We start from the raw sequence: 22,935 nt of genomic DNA on the forward strand, positions 1-22,935 counted from the left end.
ATTTGTATTTATTTGGCTAACTATATGAAACAGGGAGATCAGACGTCTCTAACGTCTTTTCAAGCAGAAGAGAACAGAGATTTACGAGGATCCCGCGAAGGCAGCACGGCTACTCGTTATTTTTACGTTGCAAGATGACGGACCCGACGACGTCGCCAGAGGATCACTGGAAAGTAAGTAACCGATGTCATTAAGTCAGTTAGATCAACTTTTTCCTCCTCAGACTGGCTCGTACGTCTCCTGCGTGCCAGCGGCGATAAATGTCAAACAATGTGAAGTCCAGTAGTTTAAGTGCTGCTGACGTTAAGAGCAGCGGGGCTTTGTTAGCTGCGCAGCTAACTACGGTTAGCTAGGTGAAACGTCACAGCGCGCGTTAAGTAAACAACTCTTACAGAAGAAAAAGCTTCTCGTGTTATTCTTGTGTACCTAAAATAGATTTGTTTGTTTGTTCCCGCTTTTCTTTCTTTCTTTGTTTCATTTCAAACATGCACGTGAGTTTTATTGAAGGGTTTGTCAGAGTGGATATCTTCCATTAGTTGGCGTGTAAGTGCATCGCTACAAGCAGCCACAGCACCTACAACAGGTGAAGAGGTGGATGAAAAGGTGTATTTGTCTTTAGGAAATGTTGACTGGAGCTTTCCACTAACGCTATACTCGTTAAATCGATGATCATAATCATAATATATTAAATATAATTCCTCCAATCAGGGTTTCCAAAGTAAAGCTGATCTTTCTAAACCTTTTTTTAAGCAACATTTAATGTAGATTATATTCAGGCATCCTCTTTTAAAATGGCTTTTTTTTTAAAACACAAGACTTAGTATTGAAATTAAACATTTCCAGGGTTTGGCCCACTTTTTGTGTTACCCTAAATTACCTATAATGGTGTTGATCAAACTGTAAATCGTTGCTTTGAAGCTGCACATTGGAATAACTGGGGCAATGCTCAGTGGGAGTGTTAAGACCTGGCAGTTGAGCAGTGCGTCTATTGTCATCGTATTTAGGGCAACACGTGTTTCCTCCCTTTTTATACCAGCGCCTCAGCTTCTGTTTTCTCTTTTTTCCATCTTCTGTTGGGTGATGGCCGAGCAGACAGACGGCGCTTTCAGCGACAGCAGCTTTGACAGTAAGTATTCAGTGGACGTTTGTCATATAATGTGATGATTAGGCTGTATGATGATGATGATGATGGTGACCTTGTGTTTCTAGTCTCTGAGATTGACATGCTAACATGTGGGAACATCTTTGGCGTCTGCTGTCTTGCTCTTTAGGTTTCTTTGCTGAAACGACCAGAACGGGTTCAGTCGTGTCCCGGGCCAACAGCATCGGCTCAACTAGTGCCTCCTCAGTTCCAAACACAGGTATTATGCTTATAACCAACATCTCTGACAGTTTAAAGAGAGAAAATGTACATTTTCCCCCACTTACCTCCTTATAATGCATGTACTTGTACTCTGAATTCCTTTCAAATACTATATAATCGTCTTTCCAAGAGTAATGGACCTTATTTGTCACTTTTCAATCAAAGTAAAAGATCGTTGTTAATCTGACATGCTGTGTCATTACTTGTTTGTTTATTGCAGTGCATGTAATGGAGACTGCAGAACATACGTATTAAATATTCAGGATGGATGTATTGACTAATGTTGTCAAAAATATCAGCGTGTCGACTGGTGTTCCCCGTCACAGAGGCATGTTTCTTAATCTGAGTCTTCATATATTCTACAACAGATGATGAAGACAGCGACTACAGACACGAGCCGTCGTATAAAGACTCGTATCAAGATCGGCGGAGACGAGCGCACACGCAAGCTGAGCAGAAGCGCCGGGATGCCATCAAGGTACGACTGCAAGAGGGTCTCTGTGATGGACACACACACTGACACACACTAACGTTTTAGAGTTGTTTTGTTGTGTGCTGTAGAAAGGCTACGATGACCTGCAGTCCATCGTCCCGACCTGCCAGCAGCAGTCTGAATTTGCAGTGGGAGCCCAGAAGATCAGCAAGGCCACCGTGCTGCAGAAGAGTAAGATGTGTTATACTTCTTTCCCATCACATACGCTGATCTCAGTTACTGCATATTTACTTTTTTCTTCTCCTCCCAGATTGTAAATATGCGGGGATTTATTGTCAAGCGGATCGTTTTCACCCAACACCGTTTAAAACCAAGTCTATTCCTTGTAATTAAGAATCATTAGACCGTGTTTATTATTTATTTATTTATTAACACCTTCACCGTACGCTTTGTTAAGACATGCCACAACAATAGTTAATGTAAATATTAACGCATTAAAGCTCATTCATGTTTAAGCCCTTCCAGTGAACTTTTGAATGCTTTTGCTCGTGTTACACAAAGCAGACACACAAAAAAAGACAAAAACATTGATTTCAATTAGCAGGTTCAGATTAACGGAGTTCACTAGAAGAAGATGGAGACAGAAATATCACACACACAAACACACACACACACACACGTCTGCATGGTTCAAATGTCTTGCGAGGGGAAAGAGGAAGTGGCAGCGTGTCTGGGGGTTCGAGGACGGATGTCACCTCTTTAACAAAAAGGAAACTTAAATCTGCGTGCGGTGAAGAAATCCCTGACGGACGCATTTCTGCATTTGTTTACAGCGATCGACTACATCCATTTTCTGCACAAAGAAAAGAAGAAGCAAGAGGAGGAAGCGTCTCTCCTCCGGAAGGAAGTGATGGCACTGAAAATCATGAAAACGTGAGATAACTGTTTTTATTCCTCTATAATTTATTTTATGTTCCCAAACGTTGACAAACTAAAACCTCCCGACTCGCGCTGCACCGGACTGATGGATCATAAAAGAAATGCTGATCCTGTAACACGGACAAAAAAACCTCTGCTAGAAATGCTTTGACTGCGGCGCCGAATCAGCATAAAGTAAAAATATCTAGTTAATAAAACACAACATGATCAAATAAAAGCTTAAAATGCTGCGTTTGGATTTTTATTGTGACACTTATCAGTTGTGGCCATTCATTTTGTGGCATATATTTCGGGACGAACAGGAACTACGAGCACATCGTGAAGGCGCACCAGAACAACCCGCAGCCGGGTGAGGACCAGGTGTCGGACCAGGTCAAGTTCAACGTCTTTCAGAGCATCATGGACTCTCTGTTCCAGTCCTTCAGCAGCTCCGTCTCCGTGAACAGCTTCCAGGAGCTCTCCGCCTGCGTCTTCAGCTGGATCGAGGAGCACTGCAAGCCGCAGGTTGGGAGCGCTTCGTGGACGGCTTTCCTCCACGTCTTTATGCACGCTGCGATTTAAAACCCACCCGTGTGCTCTTTCCTTCTTTCCTTCCTCCAGACGCTTAAGGAGTACGTCGTCGGCGTCCTCCGGCAGCTCAACGGTCAGCTTTATTGACGGAGCGAAACCTTCTGGACTTAACTCCCGTGAATTGACTTTGGGTTTTCCTCTGGCCTCTCAGGGTGACGTAAGAAAAAAAGAATTGTAAATACTTTAATCAGCCTCAGGCCACACCCCCAAGCTCCCACCGCGGGGCAGAGATGGATTGATAAGTGTTGAGACGGATCGTAAGTGCACACACACACACACACACCGCAGTGTATTTCAGCCTCAGCGGACGTTTCATTTCTCTTGTTCAGCTCAGAAATGCAGCCGACACACACGAGCTCAGGAGTAAAGACAATGTGTCGGATACACACGAGCGTTGTAGAGTAGCTGTGGTTGCAAACTTTATGTCGCCGTTAAATAAATCCTTTATATTCAGTTCATTGATCGTCTTCAGTGAGCCGTAACACTCCCAAAGCCACAGCAGAAGCAGGTTAAACGCTACTGCGCAGTCAGGAAGACGCTCTGTCTTTCATCACTGCTAAAAAAACAAACTGTTCCACCTTTTATTGTGACAAATAATGAGACAAAGAAGCGCCGATGATGCTGAAAATGCAGACGGCGTTCAGGTTCAGAGGTCGTGTCTATATGTATATAAGTCTGAAGAGACAATCAGTTTACTGTTCAATACACATTTCATAAATTAATTATGTCATCTCTTGAAATTTCAATAGTTTTAACGCCGCCATGATCGACGTTCTCCACGTTTGTCGCTCGGTGGCTTTTATGATCGATAGTTCATCCACAAAGACTGCAATACAAGTATGAACCGCTATTGATCCTATTTATATAAATATTATGAATCATTGTCCGGCTTAATTCACCCCGAGTTAAAGGAAGTCCGGCCGGACGAGTTAGATGTGGAGACATCGGCCCTCGTGTCTGTGAAATATCTTTATTGAGTTTGGTTCTTCAGTCGTAGAGATCCTGTTTGCAGCCTCAAAAAGTCCTGAATGTTTAAATAACTTGATAAACAAAAGAGGGAAGACAAACACGTCAACCCTTCATGACACCTGAAGGTCACGAGTAACAGTTAAGAACACAAATGAACAAAGAACGTACAACTCAAAATATGACGAAGTTATTGACATTTTCATAAACGGTTGAGGATTTTATGGTTTAAAAAAGCAAAGAAAAATAAACCAAAGTTGCCTAAAAGGCGACAAACATCCGCCAGTGTTGTCTGTTGTGTTGTAGTGTTTTTGTTTCAATGTTCTTTGAATTACAGTGAAGGTTGTTTTTGCCATTCAATTTTTATTAAAGATGTAACTTTTTGTTCAAGAGATAACCATAAATAAAGAATGTCCTGTGGCTCAGACCGCTGCCGTGTGTTGTCTGACTCTCGTCCATCGATGAAGAGGATGAAGGAGCGCGTCCTCGTCCTCAAACGCTCGGAACAACCACCTTACAGTCCTCGTCGGTCTCCACTCCGACCTCGTCCTGCGAGGGGAAACGCCCCGTTAGCTTCTCTCCAACACTGAGGGACTGATAAAGGATTATCTTATCTTAAAAACCCTAAAGTAGTGGCACAAAGTTTTATGAGCTCGTTTCACTCACCAGGAACTGCTTCTTGCTCTTCGGATACCCCTCCAGGATCGAATCCATCATGTCGGAAGCCTGAGAGAAAAATGTTTGCAAATCCACTTTCTCATCTTTTATCTGCTTGTGAAACTTGTCCTGTGCTGTTGATCTTTATTTAATAAAACATAAATATGTCAAATGTGACAGAGGATGTAGGTGTAAAATACCCAAGTTGTTTTGTTTGACATCAAATATTCATTTTATTATTTGTATTTGTGGTTTATTCCCTCCGTTTTGTCTATAAATATTTTTTTAAAAAATGCTTTTCACTTTAAATGTGCTTCTTTTGTCTGACTTAACAGTCAAACTATGATATTTACAAAGAAAAACTGCAAATCGTCAAAGCTGGAACCAGAAAATGTTTGTCATTTTTCCTTTAAACTTTGTCAATGGGTCATAAAAAATGTCAGTCACCTAATCAATCAACTAATTATTGAGGTTTTTTATACTTTACCAATCTCTTCCTCTTTTTCCACTCTTTCACGTACACATCCCGGTCTTTGTAAACCTGTAAATCAAAGTATGAGTATTGCACCACAGGCAGACGCAGCATCGTCTCTCAGATGTGTTGCTGCATTGAGCATAAATGCATCTCCACCTTCTCTTTCTCCTCCGGCGTGACGTGATTTGTAGCCGACTTTATCTTCTTCAAACGCTCTCTGTACCCAGAACACTCGGCTTTCAGCTCCCGGATCTCTGACGTCATTTCCTCCGTCGTGAGGGAGCTGCTGAGCTCCTTCAGTTCTGTCGGGGGAGAAGTTGCGTAAACGTGTACGTTATCGCCCTTTTTCATGATGCGGTGCGACAACAAAAACTGTCCCTTAAAGGAACAGTGCGTGGGATTTTAGGGGGATTTATCAGCAGAAATAAGCGGAGGCGTATTCAGTCGTATGCAATCTCAAACCTCACCACTAGATGTCACTAATGTCACTGTTTACCCTAATATCATGGGGGGCCCTTAAGAAAAGGCTCAAAATCAGGTGGAAAATTAGGAAATCGTCAATTTAACATCTTAAAAATAATAATGGAACTATGAACTTGTTATTTGGTCCACTTGTTCATGGGACATGTGAGTCTTGTCCGGTGAAGAAATAGTCTCCCTTCAAAATGGTAAAACCCACCTGAAATGTGTCCAACCTCTATCACTAACGTCAACGCTGATGTTCTAGGGTTAAAGGAGTGTCCTAGAAACAATTTACTGTAAAACAGTTCACATATCCTGATGAGGATGAGCGCATGGAGCCGCCTGGCTGTGAAGATGACGGGTTTACTGCACCTGCGTCCAGCTGCCTGCAGCTCTGGGTGAGCGACTGCACCTCCGCGCTGAGCTGTGAGATCTGACTGTCCATCTCCTTCAGGTCTTCTTCGTTCACATTTTTGAACTGAGACTGCCGGAGAAGGTCAGCAGGAATCAAGTCTAAAAGGACAGTTTCTACTTTTCCACAACAATGTCGTGTTTCAGACGAACAGACTGACCTGGTCAGCAAAGTAGATCTTCTGTTTGCCGTACGCCTTCTCCTTTATCTTGCCCTCCAGAGCCAGCAGCTCCATGGCTTTGACCACAGCCTGGTGAGGCACAAGGCAATCATTAAATTATAAGATGCAAACGAACCACAGCGCCTGATGGGTGAGAAACTATGAGTCCACACCGTTTTGCCGAATCCATGCTGCTTCTGTAGATTGCAGAAGATATCCTGAGTGCTGTAGGGACGGTTCTTCTCATTCAGGTATGCGAGGATGAGGGTCGCGCCTGCGGGTGACGTCAGCACATCGAGACAAAAATGGTAACGTAACTAACACGTAAAAGGTTATTGATAAATCTCATGTAAAAGGAAAGCTTCAATGACATGATATTCATGACTTTCCAATATTCAAACTGCTGTAAAAACAGATCCTTATATTTGTAAAGTAAACATACAACGCAGTCTTGTTCATGCTGACCTCTAATAGGGCCATGTACAGGGCCATGAGATTTTACTGTACAGTTTGAGAAAATTGACTTCAAAGTCAGCTTCAATGACATAATGATATTGATAATGTCACAATTTACAATATTCTAACTGCTATAAAAACAGATGCTTACATTTGTAAAGTGAAATTACAACGCAGTCTTGTTCATGATGACCTCTGCTATGTACATGGCCGTGAGATTTTACTGTACGGTTTTGGAGAAAATTGACTTCAAAATCACCCTGCAATGTAATAATGATATTCATAATTTCACAATATTCAAACAGCTCTAAAAGCAAATCCTTAAACTTGTAGTAAAGCAAGTAAAGCCTGAACAAGACTGCCTTGTAATTTTACTTTACAAATTTAATGGGGGCTCACTTGACCGCAGTCTTAAAACTGACTTGATGCTCTTTGATGGGCACGTGACCGCCTCGACTTTCGTACTTTAAAATCGTCGTCGTTTGTATGTTCAAGTTAAGTCTGAGTGAGTTTAACACACTCGTGAACAACACAAGTTTATTCCACGTGACTTAACAAAACATCACACATAGGTTGCTCTAAATCAGATGTCTCGCGCTGTAAAAGTGGGCGTATACTGAGCGAGCTAACGTAAACACACCGGGGAGCTAGCTTAGAAGTTGTAGCTGATAGATAACTTGTTCGTTAAAAGTTTTTTTCCTGAAAGTCAAGCGAGCCTCGACAGGAAGGTCAGAGACCACAACGAGCTTCTTACAGTTAAATCCCGACATGAAGCTAAACTCTTACCGTTGTCCTTCTTACTCATTTCTACGGCTTTTTCCTCTTTCACTTCAACGGTACGAAGAGTTTTCCCGCGAAATGTGCGTCACGGAAAAGATCGTTTATGCTGCACGAGCCATCACACCAGACACATAATCTCCTCAGCTCTGTCTCATCAAAAAACACGTTTACCTCTGCATATCTACGGCGCTTTTATTCCAATCACTGTGATTATTTGTTCTAAAATATGTCTTTATTATCTATAACTTTAGTTTTGTCCTTAAAAAATATACATAAGAAATGATATCCGGAAAAAAGAGCGGAGTGATAGCTCAGGTTTCAAAGCTAGGTTATTCAGGGTCCAACGTTGTGTTGGAAAAGATACATGCACACACAATGTTGTGTATATACACACATACATTGAAATAAATATAATTTTAGTAATATGAACGTATATATGGTGATATTATACTGCAATACTAGTCAGATTATTGACCTCTATACCTTTACAATAAAAAAAGTTTGAGACTAAAAATGTTCTCAAGAACCTTTTGAATTATATACTATAATTTGCCATTTTTCATGACTTAAAAATACTATTATCTGTATATATTCTGTGTATATAGATATGAACATTAGCTCTCCACTTAAAGTCCAAACCACGTTCAATTCCTATAGAGAGTAAATAATTTTATTAACATTCACAATTCTCCATCAGCCAGAGCGCTAAATGACCCGATTAAAATCCTACACACACGCACACAACTGAATGACAAAAGTAGAAACGCATTGTTCTTAATTGTGGAAAAAAAAAAAAAGTAAATTGTGCCAGCGGTAGCATCAAGGAGTTAATTATTCGTGTGTCAAAGAGAGCACCAAAACAAGCTAACACAAGTGAAAAAGCATTAACATGATTCATACCTGTTGAGTAACATTAGTTAGTAGTGAGGTCCCTTTTTTTTTTTACTTTTTATGTTACGTGAGGTGATCAAAAAGCTTAAATACTGAGCAGGTTTTAGGCGACGACAGCTTCTACGTTCCCTCTATCGTGATAAACCTGTCTCCTGTAAACCTAAGTAAAGATACTGTATATAGTTCTCTTTTTACACAGTAAAACTTTTATTTTTGTATTTTTTTTTTACTTTTTAAAAAGGGGGTTAAAAATACTGGTGATCAAAAGCTCCACATCTCAACAATATTACCCAGAATGCACCGATTCACAGAAACCCACCAAAGCAATCTCCTGGGTGCATCGTAGTACACAGTACATTACACTTCGCGCTTCAGACCGACCTCGCCTCCCTCGCCACACTTCCCTGAGTCCCGTCGAAAAGATTTCTGCATGAGACGCAACGAGGATTCAGCAACGCTCCGTTTCACATTCTTCTCCTTCTTCTTTGTTCTCCTCTCTTGTTTCTCAAGCCTGATTTTAACAAAACTGGAACATTAATCACAACCGACTCCGAGCTCCTCAAACAGTTGCTGATGTTGCCTGATGAAACAAAACCCCAAAAAAGAATGAATTAAAGTTTGACAGAAATATTAAGACGTGTGTTTGTAACTTGGGCCATGCATTTATCAATAAAGGTATTTCAGAAAAATATGATTTCCTCTAAATCTGCTTTTTCCTTCTTTTAACAGCTGGTTCCCTTTGAAATCTGTCGTTTCATCTTGCGTCACCTCTTTCTATTAGTCATTAAAATATCTTTACTTCCAAAAGCCATACAAAAAATGTAATAGAACATTAATCTTTGTATTACAAAACACCTTCATCATCCCGGTACTCTGTCTTCGGGGAGCTTCTCAAACCCTCGTTGGCGACGTGCTCGTGTGTAATAATTTGAAAAAGAGTTGCTTTACACACCACTGAGGAACCCGATGAAGCCTCTCAACTGAACTCAATGGCACTCAGTGGAAGAATACACATTTTACCCCCTTCAATATGCAAAATACTTCATTTCCTGGCTGTCTTGAACCCCACGACGCTCCCTGCTGTACACCCTCATTTCACAAAACGCGGCGTGCAAAGCAGTCCGACACGTCCGCGAGTGTGAAGTCCCAACTGTGGAGGAACCGCAGAACCAAAAACCTGCACGCCAAAGAAAACTGGATAGAAAAATAACAACAGAAACATCAGCACTGAGTCTCCCACTGTCTTCCTCAACGATCCATCGACCATCGAGTCACCACAGAGTGTGTGTGTGTGTGTGTGTGTGTGAGACGCGTCAAGATGGATGACGGAAGAAAAAGCAGTTTTCAGTGCATGAAATCAGAATCGTCAGCTCCATGCCGTCTCTCTCCGGCTCCACGTGGGAGGCAATGTCATGTTTCCAAAGTGGTTGTATAAGAAGATGAAGACGAAGACGATGTGGTTCTTTCCAGTGGGAGGAACAAACACGAGTCTTAGATGCTGCTTTCTTCGCTCCGTGTGAAGGGCTTTTTCCTCCCGGTTGGTGCTGGTTCGGGGGCTCCAGTGGGGCGATGGCGAGACGTTTGTGGTCCAGCACTGTAATCCGGTCCATCCAGAACACTTTGAGCCCCTCCATGTAAAACTTCAGGAGCAAATGGGAGAAGAGAATGAGCAAAACTAGCTTAGCATGAAGCTACAGCCTGATAGCGCTTCAGCACACCTGATAGCTAGAAGGACGACTTAAAAACTATGAGCTTAATGAAGACATCACTGTCCGTACAGCTCGATTATGTTCATCTCACATCTACTGAAATTGAATATGTGAGTTTTGTTCTGTTGCTTTTACAAAATAACACTATTAAAGACGTCATTTAAGATCTACATTTTATAGTTAATCAAAAGGCATTAATAGTTTGTGCCCAAATTAAGAAAAACTAGTAAAACATTTTCTATTCATAAGAAAAATTGTACACATAAAGAATAAAGTAAACGCAGTACAGAATAAGGACCACTGGAGGGCAGCAGAGAGTCAAAGTAAAACTGAATGAAAAGAGTAAATAACCTTTAAAAAGTCACGTAACGCTCCCTTTTCAGGAAATGTGATGGCTGAAACGTCAACGCTGATGATAATCTCCTCTCTGTTTGTTAAATCCAGTAATCCCATTTTCTCCAATGTGCCTTTTATACATTTTAAGTGTTTTATAAGAGTGTATCGGTGCTGCAGCTGTGATCCGTGTAAAAGACTCACAGTAAAGTGGATCAATTAAATATAATAATACATAACGGAGGCTGAGCGATCCCCAAAGTCAGATTATTGACCTCCATGGAAAAAAGATTTCTGCTCTGCTGCTTTTCAAAGACCCGAAGTGAAGGGGAAGCAGAGCGCAGGGCTTGTTGCTGGAATGCAGCGCTCAGACAGAAACACTCTTTGAAGTTTGCACACTCTGGACGAGCTCCATTAGAAACAGGTGTCTCTCTCTCTCTATGTGTGTGTGTGTGTGTGTGTGTGTGTGTGTGTGTGTGTGTGTGAGCTCCATGCATCTGCCTCTATGGGCGTCGGCCGTGTTGGTTTCTCACCCGTCTAGTTGATGAGGATGCCGGTCGAGCGTCCCTCCTCCTCTTTGATGTTCTTCAGGTTGTTCTCCGCCTCGTCCACAGTGCTGCGCGGCAGACACACAAACCACCAGTCACATGATGCCAGAACACCTTTCACGCAGGTCGAGCGGCGTGTGTGTGCGTGCGTGTTTCTAGATGTGCGTAAATGTGTGCGCCTACGTTAGAAAGTCCCTGACGTCCTCCACGGTGATTTCTCCGGTGGAGTCGAGGGTGATGTCGGCGCAGCTGAGGGGCGAGTCCAGCGGGGTGTCCAGGATGGGAGAGGACATGCTGCTGGGAGGCTCCTCTGTTTGCCCTGTGAGGGACACACACACACACACACACACACACACACACACACACACACACACACACACACACACACACACACACACACACACACACACACACACACACACACACACACACACACACACACACACACACACAGCTTCAGAAACAATGTGCTTGAATGTAATGAAGATGAACAAAAGCAGGAAGTTCAGCAGCATAAAAAAAGATGTCTGAAATCTGTATTTGTTGTCTCTTAAAGTTACTTTGAGTCACAATTTCTCACAATTTTCTTCCCTGTTTTCCCTCAAAGCTGCTCTAAATCAATAATGTTGCACCCACAATGAGTCAAACAATGACTTTAAATGTTGTGGTGACAAACACACAGAAAACTAGGATTTTAAGCATCTTTCAGCTCGTCGTTTTTACAGAAACTTAATTAAAATATACGCAAAGTCAGCAACCAGCTGCAGAACACAGTGCAGCTTTTAGCAGCTGAAAAAGGTCCAAATATCTTTTTTTGTTAAGACGTGAGACGGAGGCTCCTCGGGTCTCCACGGCGACCATTAGGGAGGGAGGAGGCGGGGCATACTGAATGGTTACCGTGGAGACCAGAAGGGGAACCCCCCGCGAGGTTTAAGAGGCTCAGGGAGAGAAGAGAGAGAGAGAAGGATGAAGAGAGATGAAGAGGGGAAATGGACCCGAGGAGAGAAATAACAAGAGGCGAGAAAAGTGAGGGGGAGGAGAAAGAGGCAGCAGTGACAAAAAGAAGTGTGTGTGTGTGTGTGTGTGTGTGTGTGTGTGTGTGTGTGTGTGTGTGTGTGTGTACGTACCCTCGGCCTGACCCGTCTGGTTCTTGTGGGTTCCGTTGGCCTGCGTCGTCGTACCGTCGCTGTAAACACACACACACACACATTTACTTTGGCAGCAGACGGAGTAATAATAATACAGCAATAACAGTCAAAGTAACATTTCTCTGGTTTCGGAGGGAAGGAGAGAGAGAGAGAGAGAGAGAGAGAGAGAGAGAGAGAGAGAGAGAGAGAGAGAGAGAGAGAGAGATCTATAAACAGGAGGTTTAGTGGGTTCCAACGTGGGGCCTCTGAGGGCCCGTCATAGTGGGGCCTCTGGAAAATGTGATGCATAAATTACTTAAACAATGTGATGAAGTGTGTTGATTTGTCCAGATTATAGGATTCTATTGAGAGGATGAGAGAGAGAGAGAGAGAGAGAGAGAGAGAGAGAGAGAGAGAGAGAGAGAGAGAGAGAGAGAGAGAGAGAGAGAGAGAGAGAGAGAGAGAGAGAGAGAGAGAGAGAGAGAGAGAGCGAGAGAGAGAGAGAATGCGAGTGTGTGTGAATGCGAGTGTGTGTGTGTGTGTGTGTCTGTCACCTGGCCAGCGTGGGCTCCAGCGGTCGGTCCAGCTGGACGCAGCAGAGCGGCTCCGTGAGGACTTTGGCCGACAGCGAGAACCTCTCGTACTCGGAGGGAGAGATCAGGTAAAACCCTGAGGAGCAGAACAACAAACACAGCGCGAGGGTCACGACAATTTCTCTCCTGTAAAAACGCAAAACTGCACACTGAACTTTAATGATTTAGTTGTCCTCACCCTGTCCGTTCTTGGTGAAGACGCAGGACGCGATGCCGCTGATGTCTTCTTTACGGATGCAGTCGTAGCGCACCTGAAGACGCACAAAGACACACAACAGTCGCCTCATACACCAACAATGATGCACAAATACATCAGAATACACACACAAACTCACTTATTGTCCAGATTGGACTCGTTTCCCTCACACGCATGCAGAGAATCCCTTAAAGCTCACCTGTGGTCGCAGCCCAGGTATGTTGAACAGGTGCATGTCGCCCAGGTTGGTCAGACACACCAGCGTGTGCTCGCAGTAGTCTTCCTGAGCCGTGGAGCCGAACACCACCAGCGCCACCTTCCTCACCCGGCAGCCCTCATGCGCCGTTAGCTTGAACTTGGTCTTCGCGCTCACCTTGGGGAGAGAGAACACCTGGAGAGAGAGGGAGAGAGAGAGGGAGAGAGAGAGGGAGAGAGAGAGAGGGGGGGTTTTAAACTGGATCATTAACAGTCTTTCAGGATTTATAAACCCGTCATGGTGACTTTTAAAGCTACGATTGGAAATCTGGAGAAGCTAGCGAGCATACGCTAGATTTTAAAACCCAAAATATCCTGAGCAAGCGTTGCCAACTCTTTTCCAATGACGGCAACGAGCATCACCGGCTCTAAAAGTTGCTGAATCTAACGAGGGAGTCGACAACTCAGCTCCAGTGACGAGCAATGAGCGCACGGGAAGAACACGCAAAAGGTAAACATGCAAATTTAATTTAATTCCAACACATAGGGAATGAGGTAATGAGGATTATGTGCAAGATGACTATGCATTTATCAATAAAAGAACAAACAATAAAAACCACGAGCTGCGATCTGAACAGTCATATTACATTCGTCTTTTTTCCCGCCTTTACCTTGAGCTGCTCCTCCGAGGCGATGAGCACGGAGTGAGCGTTGGTCATGTCCGGCGCGCTGGCGAGGTCCTGGGACGCCTCGTACGGGTCCGGTAGCGGTTTCCCCCGTCCGTCCAACACGGATATCGACACCACGGGCGCCCGGTGCATCAGCTGGATCTCTTTGCCCAAAACGGCCTCCACGCAGGCGCCGCTCTCGCCGCCGCCGCCGCCGCCGCGCTCGCACGCTCGCCCCGAGCCGACGCCGGGCACCTCCAGGGCGTAGGCGTACACGCTGCCCGAGTTGGTGCCGGCCCACAGCGTGGCGCCGTGGTGCGTGCCTGGTGGGCCACGGAGAGACACGGTTAGCGCGCCGGGAGTCCAGAGCGACAACATTGTAAAAAAAAAAAAAAAGATCAAAGCGAACACACACACACCGTCGCGCAGAAACGTGTCGGCGAAGCAGAGGCAGCGCACCACTCCGGACAGAGAGTCGTCCGCGGACCGCGGCTCGATCCGTCGCTGTATCGGAGCCACGTCCTCCTGCTCCGCCAGAGCGGCGTTGGCCTCCTGAACCTGCAGGCGGCGACACGGTCACAGCTTAGGTTCCTGTGTGTGTGTGTGTGTGTGTGCGTGTCAGTGTGTGTGTGTGTAACAGACCCGGTCCGTTACCTTGCTGGTGGGCGTGGTGACGGGCCGTTTCTTGCCCGACACGCGGCTCTTGCGGATGCGTCTGAAGCTTTGTCGTAGGGACTTTTTCAAGGACTTGACTCTGGACAGCGGGCCCTCCATCGCCAAGGAGTCGTTAGGGTGCAGGGTGCACCTACAGGGAGACATCCAGAAGGGTAGGGGAGTCATTAGGGTGCAGGGTGCACCTACAGGGAGACATCCAGAAGGGTAGGGGAGTCGTTAGGGTGCAGGGTGCACCTACAGGGAGACATCCAGAAGGGTAGGGGAGTCATTAGGGTGCAGGGTGCACCTACAGGGAGACACCCAGAAGGGTAGGGGAGTCATTAGGGTGCAGGGTGCACCTACAGGGAGACATCCAGAAGGGTAGGGGAGTCATTAGGGTGCAGGGTGCACCTACAGGGAGACATCCAGAAGGGTAGGGGAGTCATTAGGGTGCAGGGTGCACCTACAGGGAGACATCCAGAAGGATAGGGTGCTGCTCTGGGTTGCAATACGGGGACTTTGTCAGCTCGACTTACCGTTTATTTCACCGACCAAAAGAGCTGTCAAATAAAATGTTGTAGCGTGTGTGTCATGAACCAAATGTGTGTGTGTGTGTGTGTGTGTGTGTCATGAACCAAATGTGTGTGTGTGTGTGTCATGAACCAAATGTGTGTGTGTGTGTGTGTCATGAACCAAATGTGTGTGTGTGTGTGTGTGTGTGTGTGTCATGAACCAAATGTGTGTGTGTGTGTGTCATGAACCAAATGTGTGTGTGTGTGTGTCATGAACCAAATGTGTGTGTATGTGTGTCATGAACCAAATGTGTGTGTGTGTGTGTGTGTGTGTGTGTGTGTGTGTCATGAACCAAATGTGTGTGTGTGTGTGTCATGCATCAAATGTGTGTGTGTGTGTGTGTGTGTCATGTACCAAATGTGTGTGTGTGTGTGTGTGTGTGTCATACATCAAATGTGTGTGTGTGTCATGTATCAAGTGTGTGTGTGTGTGTCATGTATCAAGTGTGTGTGTGTGCGTCTGTGTGCGCATGTCATGTACCCAGTGTGTGCGTGTGTTGTATCAAGTGTGTGTGTCATGTACCAAGTGTGTGTGAGTCTTGTATCAAGTGTGTGTGTGTGTGTGTGTGTGTGTGTGTGTGTGTGTGTGTGTGTGTGTGTGTGCGCGCGCATGCGTCATGTACCGTGTGTCTGTATCTGTGTCTTTGTGTGTTTGTGTGGGTGTCTGCATGTGTGTGTGTGTCTGTATCTCTGTGTGTCTGCGTGTGTGTGTTTCTGTATCTGTGTATGTGTGTGATCTGCGGGTGTGTGTGTCTGTGTGTGTCTCTCCCTCACCTGGCCAGCACCGCGTTGCGTCGGTGGTAGTCGAACAGGCCGAACCCGTGACTCGTCCCGAAGGAGATCAGGTTCCACTCGGCGTGCAGCGCCACGGCGGTGACGGAGGCCGGCGGCACGCACTGCACCAGCGTCTGCGGCTGGAAGCCCGGCGGGAAGGAGGCGGCCTTGAGGCGCGGCTCCAGCCGGTCGTGGCCCTTCCAGGTGAAGCCCTCGCGGTCCTGCAGCAGATCCACCACCGACACGTCCACCGAGTGGTCCGAGCGCTCGTCGCTCAGACCCAGAACGATCACCTGGGGGGACGGAGGAAGCGAGGGAGCAAGGAAGCGAGGGAGCAAGGGAGCAAGGAAGCGTCAGCGTCTATTTTTATCTGATTGCGTCCAAAAATACACGAGAGGAACCGGAGGTTAGTGTGATAATTATAGAACATGGGTGAGGTTTTTTTTTGTGTAGAAGTCTGAGAGGGAAGTTGACCTCTGTCATTAATGTATGCGAACGCTGCTTTTTTACAGTATTTTAACAGCAGCCGAGCCTGAATATGCACTTTCCATGTGATTTTCTAAATGTGTAATTAATACACTTGGTTTAAATATTAATATATTCGTTCACATTCTCCAGAGGACGGATGACAATGTAATCAGATCCCCTAACATTTCCTCTACCAGGCCATAGTTTCCACTGAAATCTTGCCTTTTGGGAGCTTTTTCTCAGCCATTTCAACACACACTACCGATTAAAGCTTCACTAGCAAAGCTATCAGTATGTTAAGTGTATTTTTTTTGTATTGTGTGGAGCTTAAACACTCAAGTTGTACTTGCACTTGGCTCAGCTTTACCCGTCACAGCTGAGCAGCTATTTAACATCCAGAGAAAATAACTAGACTTTCAAGTCAGACAGCCTTATTTTCTTTCGCGTCATTAGCGAATTAACTGTAGGCGAGCAAAGAACGCAGTAAGAGTGCAGTGTTTTGTCTTTATTATCAACTAGCAAAGTGTGTATTAATCTGCATTAGTCGTTCGGCATCTCATCAACAGTTCAAATCGTGTGAGAAATATTATCCCTGTAGTTGTTTTAACCACAAATAAAAGGACGATGATGACGCTTCTGGCTGAAACGCAACAGTTGTTGCCCAACAATGGATGAAAAAAAGCCCATTTATCTGAGAGACAGTGCTTTGTGTCTTTAAAACCACATCAAAACAAAAGAAAACAATTCACTTTGTCTTCAGAAACGCATGGAGTTTGGGTCATTTACCTGCCCGGCGGTTCCAGCCACCACCAGCTTGTTGCTGTATTTGCACAGACTGATCTTCTGGATGCCGAGTCTGGGGTCGTCGCTGTACGGGTCGAAACAGCCCACCTATGCACAAACACACACACACACAGACACACACAGACACACACGTAGGCATGATTTAGGGTTTCATTCTAGTAGATAGTGTTTTCTTTTCAACTCTCCACTTCTAAAGAATTAGCTGAAACGTTTCACGATAGATTTGTCTCGTTCTAAATCTTTGAAACTCATTCAGTTCAGGCACCCCGTCCTCTCCTCTCCTCCTGTCCTCTCTTCTTCTCTCTTTTCCTCTCCGCCAAACAATCCCTCTTCCCCCCCCGACACACACTCAGCAAAACGTGCATTAATCTGTCTCTCTGCACAGTAGGACTTCCACGAGAAGGCCCTCTCGCGTGGATCTCGGCATGAGAAGGAGTAGTTGGTCACTAACACACACACTAACACACTTTCACAAAAGAGTGGGCTGATGGGTCTGGTTTTCATTACACAGGAGGAAAGAGAGAAAAAAGGGAAAGGCTCTTCATCCCATATGAGGGCCACATTCCTGAACATGCAGCTCTGTTACCACAGGATACACGAGGAAAGGTGGGAGGGGAAGGAGTGAATAGAAGGAAAAGAGCCCAAAAACTAATTAAATCTACTTGTCACTGTTAAATGTATCACTCAAAATCTGTTTGCACGCTTTGTTTGAACCCATTTCTGCCGTTAAAACGACACGTGACGACTGTCTTCTGGTGACGGCGACCTTTTAAAACCCTTTTCTTCAGAAGGAACCGAAACAAAACAATCACCAAAATGTCTCCTCACTTCATTTAAAATCGTATAAATACACGCTCATTTTGGTCAGAAGTACCGAAACAGAAACAGTTACAACGGTAGATCGTGAATACGTTGAAACTGATTTAGAGTTCGGTGATTTAAAGCTCTTCGAGTTCTTCCTCCTGACGCCGAATCAGTTAATTTAAATGTACTTCTGCGCAGAAAACAGGCCGTTAAACCCAGAATCCGACCGCGGTTCCCTCAGAGTGGAGTTTTAATAACGGGAACAGCGGGGCGGGTCCCGTCTGAGAAGCAAACACGTGAAAACAATCAGATGAGAGAATTAGGCCACAGATGTGATGTTCGAGGACTGTTGTGATTCTCGCAGCCTGTAAAAAAAAGAGCCAGCGCCAGAGGCCGGGGAAGACTTCAACTCTCTCTTCGTTCCACTTCTTCTCACCTTCCTGAACGGAGGCCACTCCTCCTCCTCCTCCTCCTCCTGCTGCATGTCGGGGTCGTCGCTCGGGTCCTGAGGCTCGTCGTTGGGGTCGCAGTCGGTGTGGAAGACGTTGGCCGTGCCGAGTTTGTACAGCGGCGTGAGAGCAACGCCCGATGCGTCCCAGAAGCGCACTGTGCCGTCCTCGTGCCTGTGAACACACACATACACACAATCAAGACTTAACTGCACATTTATCAGCATAGGGCATATATGCATACAGGCATGCATATCTATCTATCTATCTATCTATCTATCTATCTATCTATCTATCTATCTATCTATCTATCTATCTATATATATATGCATGTATATAATACATGCATATATACACATGCATACATTTTTTTCTGTATGCATGCATGTACATATGCATGTGTGTATGTATGCATGCATGTGTGTTTGTCTAGGCTGCGATGCTCGGCTCTAAACAGCTTCTCCATTTCTACTTTCTTTGCACTGCTCCGTGAGTGACACCGTGAGTGCTGCGTGGTCAGTTTTTGTTTTGACAGAATCGATGAGTCGACATTTCTGAGGATGTAGTTTGGTGTTTTTTTTAACGCGGTTGCATTTGTACTGAAAGGTCTTTACAACCTGTAATACGACCGATCCTCGTGTATTTCCTGCTGCCGTTGCGTTTACTAACATATCGGACAAAGAAGTCGGCAGTAAAAGCCCAAAGATAATACAGTAAATCCTGGAAAGAAGACGATTGTTTGGACCAAAGTCTCATGATGATCCAGTCAATCGATGTAAAGACATTTCAGTGCTCAAGTCGTGCGTTTTCTTTTCGCATCAGCAATTTAATTCATTAGCTCCCTATGAGGGAAGAGAGTGTGTGTCGCACGCCGCCGCCGCCTCGAGAGAAGATGCCGCACCCGGCGACTTTTTCCCTTTATTCCTCCAGTGCGCTCTAAATTTTTCATTCGTCCGCTCCGAGAGCTTCCAGTTGGAAAATCTTTCTTCAGAAAAGTCGCTGTCGTCTCCAGCGGCCTGCCGGCACTTTACTGCCAGAGCAACACACACAGACAGACATACACAGACACACACACACACGGGCACTCGGCCAAACCGTGGTGACTCCTCACATTCCAGCCGATCCAGCTGTTTTGCTTCATTTACATGCTGGAGCTGTGTCTCATTGTGCGGCCCCCCCACCACCATGCCAACCGCTAGCTCTGGCAAACATCTGCAGTTGGCCACATAAAGCCGGCTGCCAAAGGATTTCCTTGTTGCCGTCGAAATGCCGACACGTTTTCAAGTCGATATGATTGTATCCGGGACATATCCATGAGGTTTGAGTCAGAAAAGAAAAGAAAAAGCAGCAAAAAGGCTCCACCTGTGGTACGCAGCCTGTGACTGTTTAGATGTATATGTGTGTGTGTGTGTAAGTGTGTGTTTGTGTGTGTACCCTGTCAATAGCAGCTCTTGATGTCTGGGTTGAGGAGCGAGGTTCTTCCCTCCACAAATGGGCCACTTCTGCACAAACAGACAAACATTGGAGAAACGTTAGGACTATAAAACACACTGAAAATGTGTAAATATGTCACACATGTGAGCAACAACATATTACCAAACCTTTTCCATTTCATACCGCCGGCTCAAACTGTACATGAAGGCCTTCACATTTGGATGAGGGCGTGTTACGGTGCCGTTAGCATCGCACAGACAGACAGAGAGGACTTATCAGCGTACCAGCTGTGAATGTGTGTGTGTGTGTTTGTGCGATACTATAATCTGCCACTGATCAAACAGCTGATCTAAGCTACAAAAGCCTCTGCAAAGCCTCTAACTGCTCACACCTGCTCTTAAAGTTAACACCCTGGTGGCCACACTCCCATTCAGCTGCCAGCCCGCGAGCTCCGCTGGACGAGTCGCGCCGTCCATTTAGCTTCAACATCCTCACTTTAAACCTCAAATACCTTCACTGCACTCATTAGCAGCCTCAATTCATACGCCGCAACTTGAGTCTGAGCCGCGCTGGTTTGTGTGTAAAAACGTGAGCGCCATCGTTTGGTATTGATGGCAACATTTAAAGCATGAGTGGCGATTGGCCGCTCTCCGTTTAAGGTGTGCTCAGGTTAAGCTGCTTACACGCGTCTTGGATTTCCTGTAATTAACCCCCCCCCCCCCCCCCCCCCCCACTGACATGAATAAACCAATTTACAGAATAATCCCGTCGCTCGTGGCGTCGTGCCAGCGGTCCACCAAACGATGTCGCCGCCAGCTTCATGGAGACGGAGACGGATTTTATTCTAATACGTGGAAAAGAAACGGACATCTGTGCAATGCTTTTGTTGATGATGCAGAAAGCAATGTCTCTGTGACAAAGTCCATGTTGTATAAAAAGATAACAGCCAACGTGCAGTCTTTCTAATGACCACCAGGGGGCGACTCCTCTGGTTGTATAGACATCCATGAGAAAATGACTCTACTTCTCTCTTTATTTATACATTTTTGTCTCAATCTCTAGTTTCAAATCTTCTTCAATACAGCATGATGTCCATTTAGTAAATTAAGGTCCCATTTAGAGTAAAATTAAAAAATAGAGCAACAAATGCTTTAGGGCGTGGATACATCTCACTTCACCTTCCAACTTTAGCTCTTTTGCAGCATGTTTTTTCACTTAATTCTTGAAAATGTCTTATTCAGCGTCCGGTTGCAATTAGCTCCACCCTCTCCTTTCACTTCCGGTCCAAAAAAACCCCAAAATGCTGCACTTAAGGCTTCAAAACAGCACTTCACACACCAATAGGTGACTTCACTATGGCTATTTCAACTTAATTATTAAATGTATTGCATCTAGTAAACACATGACCCATTTATTTGTGTTAAACTCCTCACATATATGGTTTTATGACATGATTTGGAGTATTTAAAACATAGCTAAAGAGTACCGACAGCCACATAAGACATTCCCGGCGTGGCTTCTCACCCCGTGTGCGTGTTGCCGGCCCTGCTGCGCTCTGCCGGCGCTGACCAGCCTCTCCCAGAGTTTGGGCGGGACGCTGGAGACGTGGAAGGAGCAGGTGATGGCCGAGGAGTGGAGGGGAGCCAGGTAGGGGGTGGGCAGCGACGGCCACCCGGGCGTCTGGAGGTCGATCACCACCAGCTCCTCCTCCAGGAGAACCACCACCGCGGACGGCTCGTCGAACTCTGACACGAGAGAAACGAGAAAAGATGCTGAAACGTCTGGATGGCGTCAAACTGGAAAAAAAAAAACCCTCGAAGGTAAATCCACCGGATGCGCGTCTTTAACGTCGGCACCGACCGTTCTCCTGCTCGACGGCGTGGACGGTGAAGAAGTCGATGACTCGCGACGTGAAGTCCAGAGTGACGTGCTCTTTGTCGCGCTGGAGGGTCAGGCAGTGGCGGTCGCCGTAGCTGGCTCTGGGCATCCCGCCGCTGTACAGCAACACCGGGGAGCTGGAGCGAGGCGACCGGGACGAAAGGTCACGTGGAGGTCATCGACCACCCAGAACAACGATGTCATAGTGTTTCCAATACAGTACGGCGTCGTCGTTTTAGATTTTAACAATAGTAGACGTGGACTTTTTTTACTTATATGGGGAAATAAAATTTTATTTAGAAAATAAAAAAAGTTTTTGTTAATTACTTTGATGTATGGAAGCCCATTTCCGTCCAAAAAAAAAAAAAAAAAAAAAGTCATGAGAACAAAAAAATCTTCATAATTTTTACACAAAAAAAAAATAATTTCAACTTTTTTTGTTGTCAGAATTATTTTTATTTTTTTGTCATGACTTTTTTTGTTGTTATAATTATGATTTTTTTGTCATAATTATATTTTTTTGTATTGTGGCGGAAATGGGCTTCCATATCAGTATAGTTCAGTGACATTAAAAGTAAACTACAGCAAAAAACGACAAATTTTGGATTCATAGGGGCATAAAAAACTAAAAAAGACAAATGATTAAAAGAAAAGATGTCTCGGAGTTAAATAAAATAAGACTATTTGGGGGAAAATACGCCACAAAACAAGTCGCACACTCACCCCGTCTGAGAGGTTCTCCACAGGATCTTGCTGATGGCCTTACAGGGAAACGGACCTGCAGCAGACAAACAAACACATCAGCCAAAAAAAACACGAGTTTGGTCAAACTGAAACTGATAAAAAACTCTTTAAACCTTTTGAGTTCACGTGTGTGTGTGTATTTCTCACCGTATGGGATGGTGGAGGACACCGGCTGGTGATTGTAGGTGTTGCCGTTCGTGACGGCCCACACGGAGTAGCCTCCATCGTTATGAGAACTGACAAATATGTTTCCAGAGCGTTCCCACACCAGACTCTCCAGCTGCTGCAGGAGGGGAAGGAGGGGGAGGTTGTTACGCATTATTGTCTCAGCTTATAGACGACTTCCAGGTGGACCGCTGAGAGAAAGCGCCGCTCGTTACGTCACGTTTGTTATAACAAAAACACAAATTTAGACAAGACA

The 22,935-nt window shown here is 45.1% G+C and overlaps 3 protein-coding genes across 3 annotated transcripts in view; 1 reads left to right on the top strand and 2 right to left on the bottom strand.

Annotated features, from left to right (window-relative positions):
• The first annotated feature begins 99 nt into the window (after nt 1-99).
• mlx (MAX dimerization protein MLX) lies at nt 100-5,109 on the top strand. Its single transcript, XM_068579475.1, has 8 exons — nt 100-173; nt 1,093-1,126; nt 1,272-1,361; nt 1,732-1,841; nt 1,925-2,027; nt 2,630-2,729; nt 3,038-3,239; nt 3,336-5,109. The coding sequence occupies exons 1-8, from the start codon at nt 135-137 to the stop codon at nt 3,390-3,392; spliced, it is 735 nt and encodes a 244-aa protein (XP_068435576.1). The 5' UTR covers nt 100-134; the 3' UTR covers nt 3,393-5,109.
• psmc3ip (PSMC3 interacting protein) lies at nt 4,262-7,752 on the bottom strand. The gene is made up of 8 exons (XM_068579476.1): nt 7,680-7,752; nt 6,611-6,711; nt 6,438-6,527; nt 6,238-6,349; nt 5,560-5,705; nt 5,416-5,469; nt 4,938-4,997; nt 4,262-4,820 (listed from the first exon to the last, which is right to left on the bottom strand). Exons 1-8 carry the CDS (start codon nt 7,696-7,698, stop codon nt 4,764-4,766), a joined length of 639 nt encoding a protein of 212 aa, XP_068435577.1. The 5' UTR covers nt 7,699-7,752; the 3' UTR covers nt 4,262-4,763.
• A 577-nt stretch (nt 7,753-8,329) lies between these two features.
• The window catches only part of llgl1 (LLGL scribble cell polarity complex component 1), a 30,201-nt gene continuing 15,595 nt past the window's right edge, over nt 8,330-22,935 (bottom strand). The window contains exons 7-24 of the mRNA XM_068578812.1: nt 22,662-22,797; nt 22,494-22,548; nt 21,753-21,907; nt 21,417-21,637; nt 19,893-19,960; nt 18,446-18,632; nt 17,188-17,292; nt 15,934-16,226; nt 14,588-14,738; nt 14,353-14,491; nt 13,937-14,256; nt 13,270-13,461; nt 13,053-13,125; nt 12,836-12,950; nt 12,282-12,340; nt 11,338-11,473; nt 11,140-11,222; nt 8,330-10,204 (exon numbers count right to left, since the gene is read on the bottom strand). Of these exons, the coding sequence (XP_068434913.1) occupies nt 11,144-11,222; nt 11,338-11,473; nt 12,282-12,340; nt 12,836-12,950; nt 13,053-13,125; nt 13,270-13,461; nt 13,937-14,256; nt 14,353-14,491; nt 14,588-14,738; nt 15,934-16,226; nt 17,188-17,292; nt 18,446-18,632; nt 19,893-19,960; nt 21,417-21,637; nt 21,753-21,907; nt 22,494-22,548; nt 22,662-22,797 (2,484 nt within the window). The 3' untranslated portion in view covers nt 8,330-10,204; nt 11,140-11,143. The remainder of the gene's footprint in view (nt 10,205-11,139; nt 11,223-11,337; nt 11,474-12,281; nt 12,341-12,835; nt 12,951-13,052; nt 13,126-13,269; nt 13,462-13,936; nt 14,257-14,352; nt 14,492-14,587; nt 14,739-15,933; nt 16,227-17,187; nt 17,293-18,445; nt 18,633-19,892; nt 19,961-21,416; nt 21,638-21,752; nt 21,908-22,493; nt 22,549-22,661; nt 22,798-22,935) is intronic.

The sequence above is a fragment of the Clinocottus analis genome, unplaced genomic scaffold (genome assembly GCF_023055335.1).
Source record: "Clinocottus analis isolate CAN_PGR_092001 unplaced genomic scaffold, fCliAna1.0.p SCAF_16, whole genome shotgun sequence".
NCBI lineage: Eukaryota > Metazoa > Chordata > Actinopteri > Perciformes > Cottidae > Clinocottus > Clinocottus analis.

Excerpts from the sequence above, each read along its gene's own strand:
- mlx (XM_068579475.1), top strand. The coding sequence starts at position 135 with ATGACGGACCCGACGACGTCGCCAGAGGATCACTGGAAA. Across the intron at positions 1,362-1,731 it reads CTCCTCAGTTCCAAACACAG|ATGATGAAGACAGCGACTAC; the intron begins GTATTATGCTTA and ends ATTCTACAACAG. Across the intron at positions 2,730-3,037 it reads GCACTGAAAATCATGAAAAC|GAACTACGAGCACATCGTGA; the intron begins GTGAGATAACTG and ends CGGGACGAACAG.
- psmc3ip (XM_068579476.1), bottom strand. Across the intron at positions 6,528-6,610 it reads AGCATGGATTCGGCAAAACG|GCTGTGGTCAAAGCCATGGA; the intron begins GTGTGGACTCAT and ends GTGCCTCACCAG. Across the intron at positions 5,706-6,237 it reads CTGCAGGCAGCTGGACGCAG|AACTGAAGGAGCTCAGCAGC; the intron begins GTGCAGTAAACC and ends CTCCCCCGACAG.